Source organism: Seriola lalandi, unplaced genomic scaffold (genome assembly GCF_002814215.2).
Source record: "Seriola lalandi dorsalis isolate HSWRI2012SDOR001 ecotype SW California unplaced genomic scaffold, Sedor1 jcf7180002054582, whole genome shotgun sequence".
Classification (NCBI taxonomy): Eukaryota; Metazoa; Chordata; class Actinopteri; order Carangiformes; family Carangidae; genus Seriola; species Seriola lalandi.
Window position 1 is genome coordinate 2,140,309 of NW_019525135.1, and position 19,564 is coordinate 2,159,872.

Below are 19,564 nucleotides of genomic sequence, written 5' to 3' on the forward strand. Positions count from 1 at the left end.
TTAAGTATTTCATAAACTTTAAGTGAGTCAGTCACTAAATAAATTGTGAAAAGAATTTAACAATAGAGCAATACCTACTAAAACAAACACAAGTAATAATTACCTCTGCCAGGGTGGTCATTTGGAGGACAGGCGTTATGAGTATTTTAGTCATATTTATTTACAGACCGATGGGAATATTGTCAGTTCAACTATTGTGGTCAAGAAATCAGTTCAACAACACTTCAAATGTATGATGTCTGTAGGAAGCCATTTGGTGAGTTCATCAGTACTGGTGGGTGTATGCACTGAGTTTTCCAGGTAAAAAAAAAAAAAAAAAACTAACTGAATCCTAAACTTGCTCAGATGAATTAAGGTTCACCAGCTTGAAGAAATGTACTTTACATATAGCCACAATAAAATTCGAGAGGTGGACAATTCTTGGTATTCTTTTTTTATTGTTTTAACAATATCTGGTGAAAAACTATTACTCAATGCTGTAAAATCTCAAATAATTGCTAATAGTTGTTTCTCATTATCAAGACAAACAGCTAATACATATTGTAATAAAAAATACGCATAATACACAAAACACATAGCTGCAAAAATGTACTGAGTGCAAAACAACTAAAAACTTCAATGTGTGTTAAATGTGTAGTCTAATTTAATACAAAAAAACCAAAAAAAAAAAACGGCTACTGTCAGTACATTCAATTACGTACCCCTCCAAAGGAAATGGCTTATGATAAAATACGGCATTATCACCTTTTCAAGTCCAGATAAAGTGAATAGCTTAAAGAGATGTCATAAAAAATGGGAAATGGCCAAATATAGGATTCAATGAATATGACAGGTAGGAAGAATAGCCACCTTAACAAAAATGTAAACCATACTCACCCGCACTGATATATATATATATATTATATTATATTATATATAGATGCATATATAAACGTTCATTTGGGATTAAAACCAAAACCACCCCTTGTATACTGTACATACAGCATGACAGTGCAGATGCTTGGATGTGGGTCATTTGTTTGCAGCCTGAGACCTGACCTGGAAACCACCAGAGCCTATAAATACAGTATGATTCATGTGTTCCTGCAGCATGGCAAAGCATGAGGAGCTGACCAGCAGATGGAGAGACAAAGAGAGCCACTCGGTGGCTAAAAGAAAGCTCAAATATCCGAGGTGTGAATGCACACCGAAAGTCTCATTAAATGTCCTCGCTTGCTGGATGAAGACAGGTGGTGTCAGAGAGTACTTTCATAGGTGATGGGAGTTTCACTATCATCTTCACCTCCTGCTGCAGTGCCTGCATGATGGGAAAGAGACAAGGGAGGACAATTTAACAGAAAAGCTTTAGTAAAAGCGTAAAGACATGCATACAGGAAGTACAAAAAAAAATGTGCTGAAGACAAGTCTGCATTCATGAGCAGCATTTCTACGCTGTGGTTAATCCAATATTCTTACACTAACAGCAACAATGCCACTGTTGTGTGGATGTAAAAGATACAAAGGCTTGAATGACAAGAGTAAATAGCCAGTCTAAAGCTATGCAAATCTTTGTCTGAGTGGACACAGGTAGCACAAAGGTGAGGTAGGCAAAAGCTTTGCAGTGAAAGGATATTTTCTACTCCGACAACTACGAAGCGAGACTGGACGGGGTTGTTGAGCCGAGTTGAATTGTTGAATTTAGGACTTTACCTACCTAAGAAAAAAGCTGATAAATTGGGTTTGACTCGCTCACCACAGGCTGAGTTCTTCGGTCTCTGTAACAGGAGAGGTCCAGAGAGCCCTATAATAAGAGCTCCTACAGGGGCTGTGAGAAGGATGGCCATCACGGCTACTGTCAGTACATCCATGCCGTACTTCTGCAGCTGCTTGTCTTCCTTTGTTCTGGCCATGTCTAAAGCTGTGGAGCCTATAGCTGCCTGAAGGGGAATAAGACAATAGCAGTGTTTCCTCTCTGCTCACTCACAAAAAAAAAAACCCAAACATTTACCACCACCACAAGGGAACACTTGAAATATAACATACACATAATATTTCAGTGTATGTACTTCTAATTCAGATGTTCACAGAGGAAAACATCTGCTGATGTGTGCAACAAAAACTGGAAAAGAGACACTCCTTTAATTCAGACCCTGAGCACAAAATATAATTCTAGACAAATATTTCAGTACTGACAAACCTGCACTGTGGCTTTGGGCATCCACGCCAGGGCTATGAACACTTTCTCCCTCATGTTAAAGCCCGCACACAACACACACACAAAGGTGAACAGGATTCGAACCAGGAGGGCAATGAGCAGAGATGCTATACCCAGACCTACACAGACAAACAGACAAGAGTCATACAGAGATTCCCTAACTGATTTTTTGCTACTTTGTATCACTAGAAGTGTGGGTGCAACATGAGCACAGTATAGTGCAATCTGGGAAAGTGACTGCAGCAGGATCAACACATTTCTCAAAAGGACAAACAGTCTGAACAGTTACGTTGAGGTTTTAATAATGTTCACCACATCTGCTCCTTTTTAATGAGCCAAAGAGAGAGTTTAAGCACGTTCTTGTCCTTGACACAGAGTTCCTCCCAAAGCACAAATATTCTGTACACCATTCCAAATACATACAGTATATCAGCATTACAAATATATTCCTAGAGAAGATGATGCTGTGAAATTGTGTCAGTGAATTCTGGGTAGTGATGATCGTAAAATTGTTGTGTTTATTCTGGCAGGAATAAGGTTTTTTCTTTAAGGAATCCAAGATCTGTTTCATAAGTAACTCCCACGCTGGAACTATGGAAGTACAGTATTGGAGTGCCAACACTGACTCAAGTTTTAGTTTTTACAGATAGAGAGATTAAAACTCTCCCTAGGCTTCATTTTTGGCTATGCAAATACATTTACATCCATACAGTCACATTTGAATCCCTCACAGTCACAGCAGCCATCCCACTGTGTTATTTTGAAGTGTGCGTGTGTGGTCATCTCACCAACTGTGCGTCCCTCCAGTTCAGAGATTTGAATTTCTGCTCCTATGAGTCCAAAGAGTAAAGGCTGAAACACGTCCCATGCCCACCCTACCACTTCCTCCACATGTGCCTTAAGAAAAAAGAACCCACAAACATGTTTAGTACGGTTGTCTTTGACATGCAGCTGTGTACAGATGAATTAATGTACTGACGAAGAACAACAGGTTGGGAGCGGTACACTCATGCAATGTACTTTTCCGCCTACCTCAAAATTCATTTTCAGAGATGGACAACTGTGATCAAGGCATGAAAAAATGTAGTATGTGCAACAGATATTGTATGCATGTGTTATTACCTTTTCTGTCCCCCAGCCAAGCCCGGCCAGAAATGCCAACACCAGGGTGCAGAGGCCTCCAGAGCCAGGAAATCTAGCCACACTGCTGCCGAACACAGCAAAGACGGAGAGACCCAGCACCAAGAAGGAACGCTTAATCACTAAGTGTTTCTAGGAGAAAAACACAGTCACTGATTACATACAGAATATTTCAGTATAATGAAATCTGTTAATACAAAATTCACAAACAATATACTCTGTAGTCTATATAATCTTCATCCCACACTGATTAATACTCAAGGATTCTAAGTCTTGAGTGTGACAAGTTATAAAAACACATCTCTGGAGCTAAGACGATACAGCCGTATCTGTCTTGTAAGGAAACTCTTGACCCTGTATACTTTCCCACAGACTTTTTAATCAGATATAGAACACTTCACCGACTTTGTCGCTTCTTCTGAGGTTGTTTCATACACCAGCTGTGGTTTCACAGGCTGTGCTGCAAGGATGACTAAGCAGTGGTAAAACTGGCTAATGTCATGGTAATGCTGCTGACACCATGCCTACCTGGTCACCACTAGGAAAGTACTGGATGAGGAAGCCAAGAAGAATACCAGCAACCATCCCACCAGCCACCTCCAGTACCCCTCTAAGGAGGTTGTACCAAGTGGAGCCTAGAAGGATCAGCAGATAAAATATACAGTTGATATAATACAATTAACTGAATTGATCGTCTTAAAGATATGTGAAGATTTACGGTCTTAGTTAGAGTTTTGTATGCAGTTGAATGCAGCCCTACAGAGACTTTACATTATGGTACAACTGCACTGTGGACTGGCACAAAAAACGTTTCAACAAGAGCTCACTTACACCCTCTGCTGAGCTCCTGACAAACTACGGATGAAAGTTACTTATTTTGTGTGCTTCTCAGTGTTGACCTACACACTGCGCTGGATGCCACTCCCCTGGAGATAAGGTAGTGTTGTAAAAACAGAACAATATATTCAGCACTTTTCTTTTCCCTTCACTTCGCCACACACACAAACACATACATATGCAGGTTACCTGTGGCAAAGGCCATGCCCAAGCATGTGGTGAAACCAGTAATGGCAAGAATGTCATCAAAGCTGCCAGCAGCCATCAGCAAGGTGGGGATGCCCTGCTCCAGGCCGTATCCGTCCTTCTGCAGCAGCAGCATAGAGGGAACAACCACTGCTGGAGACACAGCGCCCAGCACAAAGCTACAACGTGGAGGAGATTGAGTGTTTATGAATATACTTACTCCAACAAAGATGTAACAAATACCAAAATGCCTTTCGAAAACCCAAAAGCCATTGAATACACTTGGAGAGATACAGAAAAGGAGACAATGAAGCAGAGTGAAACAGGTATTTATACTTTACACTGTATCTGAGATGAGATACCGGGCTGTAAATATAAACTTGATTTTGAACTCTAAAACGTCTTATTAAAATTCTGCTATGAATCTCAAAAGGAAAAAAGTTACTAAAAATTACTACAATGTTTTATAATCACTGTAATCTTTCTCGTTTCTAAAATGAAAATGGCCTCAAAAATGGACATTTGAGTTGCACAGAACAAAAATATTTGTTTTGGCCCCTTTCAACCCTCCAACCACTGATAAGCAAAGCAACAGGCAAGGGGGAACAGGTCATCAGTGAATAAAGCCCCATATGACATGTACCTTTGATGGCACATGGATTCTGAACAAGGAAGAAACACAAAGCCTCACAGACAAAAAAAAAGTCCATCAACCATAGACACATCTTTTTTCAGAGTAGATGAATTTGTTGTATCATCAACCCTGAAAGACATCACTCAGCAATAAACTGTGTGTAGATTAGGGAGTGTAATGTGATCTAGTGACGCTCAGGGAGCAATGTGTTTCCATTCTCTGCTCCATGGAAACATGCTTCTTGTAGGTGCAGTGAGTTGTACAGTGTTAGTCAACCTTCCATGTCTTATTTCTAAATTTTAACATGCTCACTCCACGATCATCTACTAGAAGAAAACGCTGCTCACACAGCAGATAATGGAAGTATGGAGCAAATACTAATCAGTTGTAAATTAAAAATCACATAAATCATTTTCTTTCTATTAGGAAGATATAAGAACTATTACAGAGAAAGAGAGACCCAGTGAGGTCAAACTAGATCTGTATGCCGGATTAAATAAAGGCTTTTAATATAACTTGTACCTTTGCTCTGCCTACAATACCTGAAGAATGCCTTTGTTCTGTTTTTTCATTTTCAAGAGCAACTGAAGGTTCCCTGGATTTGCTGCATGCAAAACTGAATCTCCTGGCCTCTTGCTGTTACTGTCAAAAAATAATGTTGAAATTTAAATATTAAATATAAGTTATTTCTGCACATTCACAAAACAATGGAAACGGTTCCCTTAAATTTGTATGTGTCTGCCTGTCTCTCCTAATTGAGTAGAGAATGGAGAGTGGGGACAGAAAGGAAAGTGAGCAGTGTTATATTTACCCAAGGATGAAGCCCCACACCCAGGGCAAGTCCATGAGGAAGTGCGAGACCAGAGCTGTGGTGCAAGCCTCTATCACACATGGCCCAACTGCCACACGTAGACACACGGACTTAAGTTTCTTCAGAGCCTGACAGCACAGACACACGCATACTTCATGAGTATGTAATTAATGAAATTCTGTACAGATATACAGTGATGTGATGTTGCAGTTCTAAATGATTAGTTCACCAAGGCTAAGATTTACTCGGTTTAACTCATTTTATAACATTGGATTTTTTTTTTTAATGCTGGTCAGATAAGGTAAACAATCTGAAGAAACTGGGAATTTCTATTCAGGACTTGTCATTACTTTGGAAAATTTGTAGGGTCAATAATTAAACAGTAGAAGTGACAGGAATATTTTTCAGTATCGGCGATACACAGGGATAAGACTAAAACATAGTTATTATATGTCTAAACATTTCTGTGTGCAGGTACTAAGCTCCAGGAGGGGAGTATGAGACGTACCGTGGGATCCAACCCGAGACCGGCTCTGGCCAGAATGACAGCCAGGGCGATGTTCCTAAGTGATGCAGACCATTTGAAGTCAATCTTCACCCCCTTCTTTATTTGTGGGGTGTTCCTCAGCATGAAGCCCATCAGAAGCATACCTACAAAACACACGGTGTGAGGGGAAAGATTATCCTTTCTACCACGAAATACTGTTTATTCTTTAGCACGGTCTCTCAGCTACAGAACGAGAGCAAAGCCCACCTGTTGCTTTTTGAACTTTGGATGCTCAAGCTGGACACCTGAGACTATGAGGCTCAGTGTGGACTGTGGAAACTGCGTTATAACACTAACATTTCAAATTTCAGCAATATCCAAACCTACTCTAAAACCTCATGATTCAACTGTTAATTTGTTCTGCTAAAAACTTTCAACTTAAGAGGGAATATTACATTATTAGGAATGAACACAATATTAAGAATAGTGAAATGATGCAAAATTTAAGGGATTTATCATCACCGATGTGCATGTCAAACAGTTATGAACTATAATAAGAGAAAGAACACATACTGTACATAGCAGATATCTAAAACTGTTAGTGAGTGCGGTCAGGTCAGACGAGTGACTCTTCGATGACAGCAACCCTCACGGCAGTTGACGCCAAAAGATATTTCAATATACATGAATAGACACTGAACTTGTAAACTAGGCTACTCTTTTGAGGACTTGCCCAAAAAGAAAAGAAAAACAGGAAAGTGAAGTTTAGAGAGAAATAAACTCCAAGTTGCACTTCACTCTACCTTTTGATGTCAATTGTAAATGGGGAGTGGCTCCAGTTTCCTTGATTTTTATCTTGTAAGGGGCGCAGTTAGAGACTTTATCCATTTCCCAATTCATGACACCAGGAATTCATAATAAATTATATTTAAACCATTGCTAGGAAAGAAGAAATTTATATTATTTTTTGATCAATGCTCTGACTTATTACAAGTCAGCATTGCTGATGTAAAATAATGGCAGCACATCACCTTGGGTAAACCAGGCTTATTCAAATAGAATCTAATCAAAGCTCACATCGCTTGAATTTCTTAATTAGTGAAGACATCAAACTGTGCTTTTCTCCTAACATCTCTGAATAAATACAAGGATCACTGATAAACATTTTAACAAGATGATAATTGTATTGGCTAACAATACGAAAAATAGAAGCAAAATACAGAATAACAAAACAGACGAACCAGCAGTTACCTTGGACTTGACTAAGAATGGAGCAAGTGAGTCATATGATTGTTGAGTTAATCAGAACTCCCTTTTGTTTTGTTTTTCCATCAATGACAAAGGTGAACATTAATATTTGTTTGGCCAATTTATGTCAATCAACAGCTTCTCAAATACATTGGAGCTTTGTTTTAGATTATTTCAAGTGCTTCCACTGTGATGCATGAAACTTACAGTCAAATCTGAGTCTTCTTTAAAAAGTAGTTATTTAAAAAGTTGCTCTAACACTGACTTTATTGAACTACAACAAATACAATTCTTTGTACTGTATTGAATACTCAGGGTAGGGCTGTTACACAGGTAGGTATCTGGACTAAGAGATTGGGACCACTATGGGTAACGTCATGACACCACAGTGCACCCATTACTCTAATCTGTCTAACTGTTCTGAACAGAAACTTGGCAGGCATTTCCCTTCCCTCTTGTGCTACTAAGTATCACCCTGATGAGGGAATCTGTGTAACCTAACATGAAATAAACGCCTGTATAAACCCCACCAGTGCATTAAACATGACCACTGAATTCTCTGTCTTACCGAGGAGTGGTGGGAATGGTGGAAGTTTAGGCAGACGGATGAGAGCCACCAATTTGCCACCGACAAGTGCACAGATGAAGAGTATTATGATGCCAAACAGGTTTCCCCCTGGAAGACATTCGTCCTCTGTGATAGACCAAACCACTCCAAAGAGCACAGCTGCCAAAAGGACTGGAAGGGACAGAGGAGAATGACATTAGTATATTAATGCCAACAATGATATGATCATTCCCTTATACACATTACAAGAAGAAAGAAGTGGGGGAGTAAGAAAGCGAGGGATAAATTAATTATTAGACATTTTTTTGTGTTACAATTGTATATCTCAAAAACTTCCTCAGATGCCATTTATAGGAAAACAATGCTGTTCCCTGAACAGATAAAGGTACTGAGAGTTCAGTGTTGATGGACTACCCATCCATTCTAACAGGCTGTTGTGAACATAAATCTACAGTAGTAATCAGGGTTAGCACTCGGTCCAACCCCTTACTATATTACCATTTGTATATATGTATGTATGGATGAATGAATGAATGAATGAATATGTTAATACTATTAATAATGTATAATACTATAAATACTAATGTGTGTATATTTATTAATTATAATTGTACTGTATACTTGTAATTATTTATTTACAACATGGTTGCATTTATTAGATTTCAGAGCATACAAGAAAGTTATGTCATCTGCTGTTTTTCCTAATCTTGGGAGAAATATTAGGAAAAAGGCCATGGTGACCTCCACTGCTTTATTACCTTTGGTAATGAGAGAGGCCAGGAGGCCTCTTGGTGGACAAGGGCAAAACCTGCGGAGCAAGGGGCAGCAGACCACTGGTGGGTCTGTGTTTGTGCCGGCATCCACCACAGGGTTTCGAGGAATGAAATAGGTGGTCTCCTCTGTAACATTTGGACTGGAGCAGCGCCGTACCACCACCTGGATCTGGTTCACACTTAAGTGCTAGAGAGGAAGAATCAGGACATGAAGGACAGGCCAGTGATAAACACCTTGTCTGTAAAGACAATGCATGATAAAAAGGTATTTTGGCTTACAGCTTCAACTTTTTAAATAATTGCCAGCAACGTTTTTTCATAAAAATATGAGGTGAGTGTTGTCCAACTGTATTCTTTTCACTTGTTGAAAAAATGTTGAGAAAAAAACAAAAATAGCTTTCAAATTACTTAAATTACTATTGTCACCAAAATTCACCACAGTGCATTTATTATCTGGAGTGGTCAGTCAAACTAGTCAAAACAAATGAAGCATCTTACACAGAGCGTCAAATCTAAGGTGTCACACTGACACAAATATGAATGCGGTGCTTATGGAAAAAAATAAATTGAAAAAACTGGTGGATGTTCCTGTGGCATACTAATTGCGAAACCTCTGTCAGTATTGTTGACACACAGGTACGTCATACCAGCAGATTACAAGCCACTGTTTCTTGGCAAATAAGAGAATGAAGATATGAACTTGCCCAAGAAGCTGATAACTGTGACTCCAAGAACACCCTCTTTGTCATATTGCTCACTTGGGTACATTGGCACAAAGTTTTGACTTTGCCTCTGGTTGCATTTCAATTCATTCTCACAAATGACGAACAAATGATTTAAGGCAGACAATTCATTTAACAAGGTTAGAGGGGAGCATTCAAAATTGAAGCATTAAAACAACAAAAAGCAGACTAATATGGATGATAAAGAACTAGAACCACATAACACAACATCATTTATATGTGGCTTAAAATTTCTTATTTAGTGAATATTAAAAAACCTATAAAGTAATTTGACAACCTACCAAAAACCAATTATCAGGCTTAAAAGCACACCTTTCAGTTTTGTTGAGGAAGAAAAAACTAAATACAACAAGTTTACACCAGAGTAAGTAGTGTAAGAGATTATCATTATAAAATTACTTTACCTCAACATGGTTTGCCGCAGGCACAGGACTGGGTGCTGGACTAGGAGCAGGACTGGGTGCAGGGCTCGGCTCTGGGGTAGCAGGTTTGGGCTGAGTGTCCTCCATGGCAATCAGCTACAGTGTTTCTGGTCTACTCACTTCTCTGTCACAGTACATCAAGCTGAGGGGTGGGGTTGGCCATTGATGGGCAGTTCCTTCACTTCTGCTTCTGTATGTCCAGTTCTGACCTCAGGCTCCTATTCATACAGCATGGTTTTATCAGTATGAAAACAAATTATTGTTTACTTAATCATGGAGCACAGTTATGTTGGTACAGGTGTGGACATTGGCATGACATGAAGTAAGTTTAATCTCACACACTGATCTATCTCCCCAAACATACAGGTTTTACATTAAAATGTCCATGTTTAAAGACATGGTTTTCATTGAATTTTACAAAAACTGCACTGGCTCTGGGCATAGGGTATTGATGATGTAGAGAAAATTAGAGTCCAAGCCAGATGACTAATACCTAAATGAGAATATATGTGGGTGACAGTACACGCTGCCTAATGTGTGTTAGTAGCTGTGTCAACTACAAACTTATAGGGCAGTAAGTTATCTACTTATACTGGAAAAGCACATTATCTGCTCATATTTTTTTTTTTGTAAGTTGTATTCCACACAAACGCTGGAAAAATAATGTGCACTAACCTAACGCTACTACAATGTTTTGACAGTTGCCTCTAGTGACAGACGCTGGTTAATCCACTTGTGAACAGACCACACTAATCGATGCTTATAGGTCGACCATATGGCACATCCAGCTAGCGTTAGCTCCAGTAGGTAGGAGTTAACTAGCAACTACACACAACTAACCTATCCTTCGGTAGCCATTTAGCTCACCAGCTAAATAAACTTCGTGTTAGAGGACGGGTTGACTTGGCGTTTTAGTTCAGTTCGTTAGTGAGGCTCCATACCCACACGTGCAGGAACAGTGGACAACTGAAACCATAGCTAGCGTAACAGTAATTAGCTGTTGAAGGAGCAAATCCGTCCCTCATGATAAACCATGCCAGGCGATCCATTATCGGACAACGTTACCGCCAACTAACTCACGCTCGTAACAACGTATTTCTTCGATGTAGTTGGATTGTTCTTTAACTAGCAATCCTTTCACAAACCTACTCAAATGTGAGATGGCGTCGGCTTGGCACACGATGCAGTAATATCTTTATGTTGACCTGAGTGTTGAGTGAAGTCCCTGTAATGTAAGCTAACGTTACATCAAGGTTAACGCCAACGGTACAGTTAAGCCTGCCGTCTGAAAATACAGTGACGTTCAATTTGACTTCCTCCTCGGACACATTTCTGGTATATCTTAAAAGTTAGGAAGTGTTGAGTGTTGTCCGATATTGGATCCATCACCAGTAGCTGAGTGGCTGCCTGTGTGCTTCTACCAACAGCTGTCAGTGAACTCTCCACTCCCATTTAAAAGCGCAGTAGCTAGCTATATACAGTGACCGCTACTCCTGACTCCTCTGACTGCATTCCCACATACATGTAACATAATTTTAAAAAAAAAAAAAAACCCAGCTCACCTCATATCGTACACACAGTCATCTCTTGGAAGCTATAGGCGGCAACGTTTCTGGCAGTGCTGTAGCAGATAGACCAGCTGGGAAGTAGGAATGAGGCGGATTAGTGATGGCCAAGCATGTATGTACCGAGCACAGGAGCGCCGGGTAAAGGGAGGGGGGGTTATCTCAAATGGAAAAATCACTCAAGTGTATTGCTGAACGTTTTAATAAATGTGTAAACACATTTCATTATTAATTAATCACATTGAGAATCACCCAGATTACTTTGAATTAAAAAGTATTACAAATAGATGTTTATTGTATGTACTGTATGTTATACTGTATCTGTGATATAGTCAATTCATCACAATGTCAACAATTGCCAATGTCAGTATTTTGGCACTACATGGACACATTTGCAGCATAGACTGAATTTGGACAATGGCAAAATCTTCCTTCAAAATCTATGTCTAATGTCCAAAATTAATTAAAAAAAAACATCATCAACTAATGCACACTTTATTTGGGTTCAGGGATTTGCTGTCTCCACATGATGAGCTTGCCACAGGTTTCTCAGAGTCTCCATCCTCCATCGATGATTTGCTCTGTCCCTGTCACATAGGCTGACTGTGGAGGACACAAGACATACATCAGGTTGATTATTTCACTACTGTAAATAATGATGTAAGTAACATCTTTGGAGTATTAAAAGGTTACATTGGGGTTATGCTTGCATACTGGGCACACTCTCATTTACTGTCAATATACCACATACATACATTGCATTTTTGCGCTAACTCAGTGAGCTAACTAACACTGAGCGAGCACTCACCTCATCTGAGGCCAGGTAGACACACAGGTGCGCCACCTCCTCAGCTGTACACATTCTGCCAGTTTTCTGTCTTGCCATGAAATCCTTATATGCCTGCAGAGAGGGGTTACAGTTGTAGCATTCATTATCTTCAATACTCAGCCATAAGGATTTCGTGGAAACCAAGATAAGATGTACCTGTTACATGACTCATGCAGGCATTACTGTCAGATTAACATGGAGAAAATGAGTACATCAGAGCAGACAGTACCTGTTCTGGGTCAGGTTGGGCCTGGATCCTACCCCTCAGTGATGGAGTGTCAACAGTCCCTGAGAAAATATAAAATAATATAGAAATAAATAAGTATAATAGGCTTTAATACTCCCTTATTTATAAAGTTGTTATTTGGAATTGCTCAGCAGAGACAAACTCAAGGCTTATAAATCTTTGAAATACACTTTCCTCAAACATGACAAGCCCTTCAGTTTTTCTAAAACCATCAATTTAATTTGATCTCAAGGATGTCTACAGAACATTGGTATCTTAAAATGTCAGTAACCTTTAGTAATACTTAAATAAAAAGGACACAGTTTTTTTGAAACTCACCAGGACAAACACAATTACAGCGAATGCCTTGCTCAATGTAATCAGCCGCTATAGATTTGGTGAACCCAATCACTGCAGCCTTGGACGTACTATAGACACACCGGTTCACAACACCTGTGTCAAAGAAACACATGTCACTCACACAGAGACACACGCAAAGCAATTATCTATGATAAGAGGATTACAATGTACATGGTCATACTTCAATGTATGAGTTATTTGTTATTATTTGTTATTATTATTTGTATTTATTTGTTCTATAAACATGTACAGTGAAAAGTTCTGTGGAATATCGTTAACCTTTTATGCTTGATGCAACAGAAGCCATGTTAATAATGTTTCCGGACTTCTTTGCCAACATCTAGAACGACAAAATAAATCAGAGTTGGAAAACAAACAGGTTATAATTGGTGAAATGAAAATGAAAATGATGCAATAAACTTAGGTTTACATTTTTACATAACCAGGACTATGATCCAAGCTAAAGTTCCCCTTCGAGACAGTTTGGTCAGTTTGCAGCTAAAGCTGGATTAGTGATTGGGCAGTCACCTCCCATCATGTCACAGGCTTGGAGTAATACAGCTAATCCCAGCGAACAAAGGATGGGAACAAAATAAAAGCATATGTCACTCCATTTACAACGGCACCTATTTCATTCTATTAACAACAGGATAAACTGTGTTAAGTATTAGGGAAAAGGGGCCAAAGGTCACCTTGGGCAGGAAAGCCTTGCACATCAGATACATGCTCCGGACGTTCACGTTCATTGTGAAGTCCCAGTCGGCCTCTTCACAGTCCAAGATGGAGCCATGGTGCACAAACCTGTATGTAATACAACACATGACAAAGAGCTAAAATGGTAAAATACGCCCTAACATGTGGTTCATAATACCTCATCTGACAGTCAGAATCAAAACATAGAAGGGCACAAGAGAAATGAATTACTGAACCCAAAAAATATATGCTAGTTAAAATGCAGCTTAAGCCCCCCCCCCCCCCCCCCAAAAAAAAAAAAAAAAAAGAAAAAAGAAGAATCAATTTGGATACAATTTCAGAGGTAAAACTACAAGTCAGTTAATTAGATTAGTCGACTGAGAAAATTAAATCAACTATTTTGATAATCTATTAATCAAACATAAAAAAGGCCAAATATGATATTTGCTGTTTCTTCTATCTTCGGTTGGTACCACTTTAAAAACAAGTTATAACACAGTTTTCATACATTGATGCAGACTCACTATTTGGCAAGATCAAGTTAATGCTTTATACTAATTAGTAACTACTACTTACTAACTTACCATTTATAAATGGTAAAATGAGCCTTACAGTAACTCATTAATAGATGGTGAAACGTTTTACACTTTACAATAAGGCTCCTTTTTGCCAGCTACAAATGTTTGTAACTGATAAACAAATGGTTGTAAAAATGAGAGGAAGAAACATCAGACATGATGTAACATGATGAAGCAGCAGGTACAAATGCTGGATGATGGAGAAAACAAAGAAAGCTCAGTAACTAATGAGATATGAGGCTTAACAGTACAAATACATGTGGGCTCACTATTTGTGTTATAACAGCTTATAAATCATTTAAAAAGTGTTGACAAGCTAATTAAACTAGTTATAAACCATTCATAAATCCTTTACGAGGGTAGTCCTATTGTAAAGTGGTATCCTTTGGTTTTTATAACTTTTTTATAGACCTAATCATTACCCAAGAAAGAGAATTGCCAGGATAAACTTTGGAAATGTATCAAATGTATCTTGTTAATAGCTACCAAGTTACACTGGTCAGTACATGATCATCATGATGAAGTTGTGAAAGAACATGAAAAAACATTTTTGGCTCAGCCATCTTGGCTGCATCACACTGGTTGTCCAGCAGATGGCAGCTGCAGACCAACAGAGATGAATCTTACCTGGAGTACCGTCCAGTTCCCTCAGCTTCTCTCCATTGATGTCTGTGGCTGTGACCTGAGCTCCCTCCTTCGCAAATGCCTACAGTTGGAAAACCAGAGTCAGTCACAAGCCGTTCCACAATGACTGTTTATAATGTAACATTTGCAGCTGAGTATTCGCTTGTAAAATATAGATACGATTGAAGCAAATATCTTTAAATTCTAAAGTACATCAAAGCCATTTTATTGAATAAGCTTTTGATTATGAAATAAACTGATGGCTGGGAACAATGAGGGGCAGGTAATCTTTTCTACATCTCAAAACTGAATTGCTGCCTGAATGCAAAAAGTCCCTCCCTCTGACCCAAGGCAATAATTGTGCTGACACCTAGATCTTATTACCAAGTAACTATAGACACAGAATGTCAATATCTAACCTTAGTCCTTCAGCTCCCAATTCCAATCCATTCTACCTCCATGTCATGTAATAGCTGATAGAGTGGCTGTATCATTGAGCGGACCACATCAACAAAAAAGGCAACTTTTGGAAATAGAAAATGCTCAATAGACACTTCACACCACATGCAGCCTTTAATACTATGTGATTTGAACATAAATAAATGATCTGAGACAGTGTAAATAGACCTCTCTATATTTGAAATTCCTCCACACCACACACAACACAAATCACTGTAACACAAGGCTCGGTTTCACACACTTAAAGACATCGCTTATGGTAATAGAAGTGATGATGACCCAATCTTGACAAGTATGTGTCATGTGTGTTTCAAGTGTTTTGTCCACTGTCTCTTTGCCAAAAACATCAGCAGAGAATTGTGCACGATTATTGTCTTGAACCTGTGTTTGCATCTCAAGAATCACTAATACAGCACAATTATTTACAGCACAAACATGTGGAGTGATGGCATATTGGAAACATACACAATGAAAAATCTATAATCTTAATGCAAGGTGAAAACGGTTGTTTCTATAAACCAATGTTATGATTCTTTTTTTTTTTTCTTTTTTTCCCTTTCTTTTTTTTTAAAAAATAAGAGTTTGTATATTTCTTTGTGGATTTGTAATTTGCAAGAATAAATGTTTGCTTCTCTATAGCTGGTACAGAAGATATAAGATATTATGGAATGTCGGCAACATTATAATCTTTCATTTGCATACACATGAACTGATTGAACTACTGTATGTAATGAAGTAAATATATACACTGCATTGAGTCTGCAAACAACAGCTTTTAAATAAAGAATTTTCCTCTGTGATTTGGTATGAAAGATATCAGTGTGAAGTACTTATCAAAGCTCATTACTATTGCTGCAGCACGTCCAATGCCCTGCGCAGCGGCTGACAACACAATCACTTTCCCGTCCAGGCGGCCCATAGTGCTCCCTCCACTGCTGCTCTGATCAAAACATGAACAATAACAACAGATTGATTTGGTGATAAAAGCTCCATCTTAAGAATGAAAAAGATCTTTGCAAATGTGGTGAACATTTATTATTTCATTATGTTTAAATAAACCTTCACAAACAATTCACTGATTAAAATAAATGAGATTCTATTTTTAAAAATTCGGATTGGCTGTTGTAATGTTTAGCAGGAAATAAGATATCAGGGCTAAAACATATACCCAGTTCATGACATATTACACATATCACATATTACAGCACTGTATGTGAATGAGCACCCAAAGGCACTGTGGTTAGAGATAAAAAGAGAACAGCACCACCCTCTGAATGTCAAACTTTATTGCCATAAGAAAAGAAAATCCACAAAGATGAACTCAATCCAAGAACGATCTCTGTTAAGCCAAGAAGTAACAACTGACATTTCTGAGCAGAGACACAATATGGTTTGACAGCAGGCTGCTGCAATCAACGCCATACAGCTTTACAGAAAAATCATAAGTGACCACCCATTGATTAGTATGTATTATGAGACCTCTAATGCTGATTACATAGTACCAGATCTTATGAATCTGAATTCATAAGGCAATTGTCCATAATGACTGTGTAGTTAATAATAACTGACAGACACAAGGTTGAGTGAAAGTCTAAGGCTATAAATATTCATGTTCATTTTATTACAATATCACTCACATTGACATGTAACCTACAGTAAAAGGCCCTGTGGGGAAATGTGTTTTACCACTCGTTTTATCTTTTATCTTCAAGGATAGACTAATCAATGTATTATTCTAATATTCTGTAATACTTTGCCATAATAAACGTTAAATCACACAAAACTCCTCGCAACCAGCCAGCCCCAAACTGAGCTGACTTGACATAGTTTAGAACAGCACACGTCTGTGTGTGTAATTCATGCAGGAATTCTCTGTAGACCTCCGTGTTGAAGTTTTGTGGCGAGGTATAGATCGGGGCAAGAATGTAAAACCATTTCTGAAGCTGAGTGTTTCCAGGAGCAGAGCTTCAGAAATATTGAAATGGAAGAGAGTCTTCCTAGAGTTGGCTATCCAGCCAAACTGAGTAACCAGACAAGATGGGTCTGGGAGGTGACCAAGAAATGAGCAGTCACTCTAACAGAGCTTCAGAACTCCCTCGCAGAGATGGAGGAACCTGCCAGAAGAACAACCATCTCAGCAGCAGTCCATCAATCAGGCCTTTACGGTAGAGCGGCTAGACAGAATCCACTCTGAGTAAAAGACAGCCTGCTTGCCAAATGGCATTTAAAGGACTCTGAGAACATGGGGAAAAAGATTCTCTGCTCTGATGTCAAAAAACTCCTCTGTTTTTCCAGAGCAAGAGGATTCTTCTATTTAACTGACTCTCTCTAACAACACTGTCCCCACCTGCCTGCAGCCCAGTGGACTCTCACCTCATTTCATCTCATGCAAGTAAATATACTTACAGGTATATATGCAAATATATTGCTGATAAGAGCCTGATCTGTGACTGCAAGCCACCTTCTGCCAAGGTGCCCACATGAACTATTTAACAGGGTTTACTTGCTTCCCAACATGCTTCCAATCAAAGTGAATATGGGGCTTCAGCAGTCTGAGTTACACAAATCTTCTAAAGTTACTACTAAAGAGTTACACATAGGTGAAACCAGTGCAAGCAGTTCTGCACCAAATTCTACCTTCATGAAGGTCATAATATTCAGGTAACAACTTATTTATTTATGAAGTTACTGCTAACATTGACATTTGTCCAAATTGAAATGATGATTTTCTTAGCTCCTCTAGCTACAAGCAGTGGCAGTGACTGATGGGGACTGACACACTGCAAAAAGTGACTACCAAAACAACCCAACTTTTAGTTTATAGGGGTACAATGTCTCCCAACAGCACAGACAGAAACATTATTCACTATGGCAGGCAAGAGAAAATATTTAAGACTTTTATAAATGAAATGAAGAACTTTTTAATACACCCTAATGCCTGAACTCTGTGAACTGATTTCATTGCTTTTGAAGACTTTTTAACACCTTCAGGTACCCTGTTTTTGTCATGCATTAACCCAGACTTAGAATATCATTGTTCTACAAAGGCCAGTGACTGGATAAAATAGCATGAAAATTGTGTTTAGCCTGTGGGGAATATGTGGGGATAGCCTGTGGGGTTAGCCCCATGCACGCAATGCCGAGTTGCTCAATTATGGGGAAACAACAACAGTAGGCTGAGTTAGCACAGTGTTTTGACAGGTTGTAGCTCGTCGTTGTAACGTGATAAACACTGCGGAACTGGCACATATTCGCTACATAGGCAGAAAAGTTAAGTACCGACTAAAAAAGATCATTATTTTGATAACTCACCCTATGTTCAGGTCCGACGCTTTGAAAGTCGAAGAACAGGAGAGCCCAACACGTGATTTTCTGCTTATATGCCTATTGGCTCCCAAACCGGAAGTGACAACAGATCGTATATTGAGAAGATGAAATAGAGAACAAGTGAGTGCAGTGACAGATTTTACTAAATGCTGTGTTATTAACTGAAAATATCTTTTTTTTAGTTAAGAGACTGGATTATAGTCCATCAAATAATTCTTCTGCACGATAGTTTATTTATTTGGCGTTGTATTAAGTATTTTAGCTACATTTTCCAATCTATTAAAAGCAGCAGCACTTAATACTTTCTTTTCTTTTCTTTTCTTTTCTGCAACGACTGCTATTAAAACTAAAGTATCAGGTGATTTTGGTGTTTTCAGTCTTTTGAACTGTGAACTGTCTTGTTAACAATTTTGAAATGCACTGTCTTCGGAAATTGACCTTTGAGATCTGGACAAAGTTCTGCTTGGGACTAATTTTATTTTCCATATGGGTTAATGGTTTGTGGAAAGAATATAAAAACAAGCTTAATTACTGCCTCATTGTAAACTACAAATGATTCACCATTTGTGATTTGAGAATGCTGACTTTTTATCCAAGTCAGACAATCATACAACAGAAGTCCAGCAAAAGACAAAAATTAACTTAAATGGAAATCTGAAATTTGATTTAAAAGGGTGAATTAATAGACACAATAAATGTACACACACAACATGCACGGCATATATATATATGTATGTATGTACACATATCATCCAAGTGCTTATCCATCTTGAAATTGATGAATAAAGGCAAAAAAAAAATGAACTTCATGGTTGAGCTTGAACTCAGCAGATCAAGAATGCATAAAAGAAAGAAAGAAA

At 38.6% G+C, this 19,564-nt stretch overlaps 2 protein-coding genes across 8 annotated transcripts; both read right to left on the reverse strand.

Moving 5' to 3' along the window:
- Positions 1–412: 412 nt before the first annotated feature.
- LOC111664034 (sodium/hydrogen exchanger 9B2) lies at positions 413–11,746 on the reverse strand. 7 transcript variants are annotated; one of them, XM_023418478.2, is made up of 13 exons: positions 11,606–11,746; positions 10,026–10,261; positions 8,864–9,065; positions 8,106–8,276; positions 6,311–6,453; positions 5,803–5,930; positions 4,361–4,536; positions 3,863–3,969; positions 3,317–3,466; positions 2,983–3,091; positions 2,177–2,313; positions 1,733–1,916; positions 413–1,297 (listed from the first exon to the last, which is right to left on the reverse strand). In XM_023418478.2, the coding sequence occupies exons 2-13, from the start codon at positions 10,128–10,130 to the stop codon at positions 1,236–1,238; spliced, it is 1,674 nt and encodes a 557-aa protein (XP_023274246.1). In that variant the 5' UTR covers positions 10,131–10,261; positions 11,606–11,746; the 3' UTR covers positions 413–1,235. The 7 variants fall into 7 exon arrangements, with proteins under 7 accessions (XP_023274246.1, XP_023274242.1, XP_023274244.1 ...); XM_023418474.2 differs by having other exon boundaries at positions 1,694–1,916; XM_023418476.2 differs by lacking the exon at positions 11,606–11,746 and adding an exon at positions 11,193–11,479 and having other exon boundaries at positions 1,694–1,916.
- Positions 11,747–11,794: 48 nt separating this feature from the next.
- Positions 11,795–18,758, reverse strand: bdh2 (3-hydroxybutyrate dehydrogenase, type 2). The gene is made up of 10 exons (XM_023418459.2): positions 18,690–18,758; positions 16,225–16,317; positions 14,922–15,000; positions 13,895–13,899; positions 13,716–13,853; positions 13,303–13,363; positions 13,003–13,116; positions 12,667–12,725; positions 12,417–12,509; positions 11,795–12,211 (listed from the first exon to the last, which is right to left on the reverse strand). The coding sequence occupies exons 2-10, from the start codon at positions 16,294–16,296 to the stop codon at positions 12,158–12,160; spliced, it is 675 nt and encodes a 224-aa protein (XP_023274227.1). The 5' UTR covers positions 16,297–16,317; positions 18,690–18,758; the 3' UTR covers positions 11,795–12,157.
- Between the last annotated feature and the right edge of the window lie 806 nt (positions 18,759–19,564).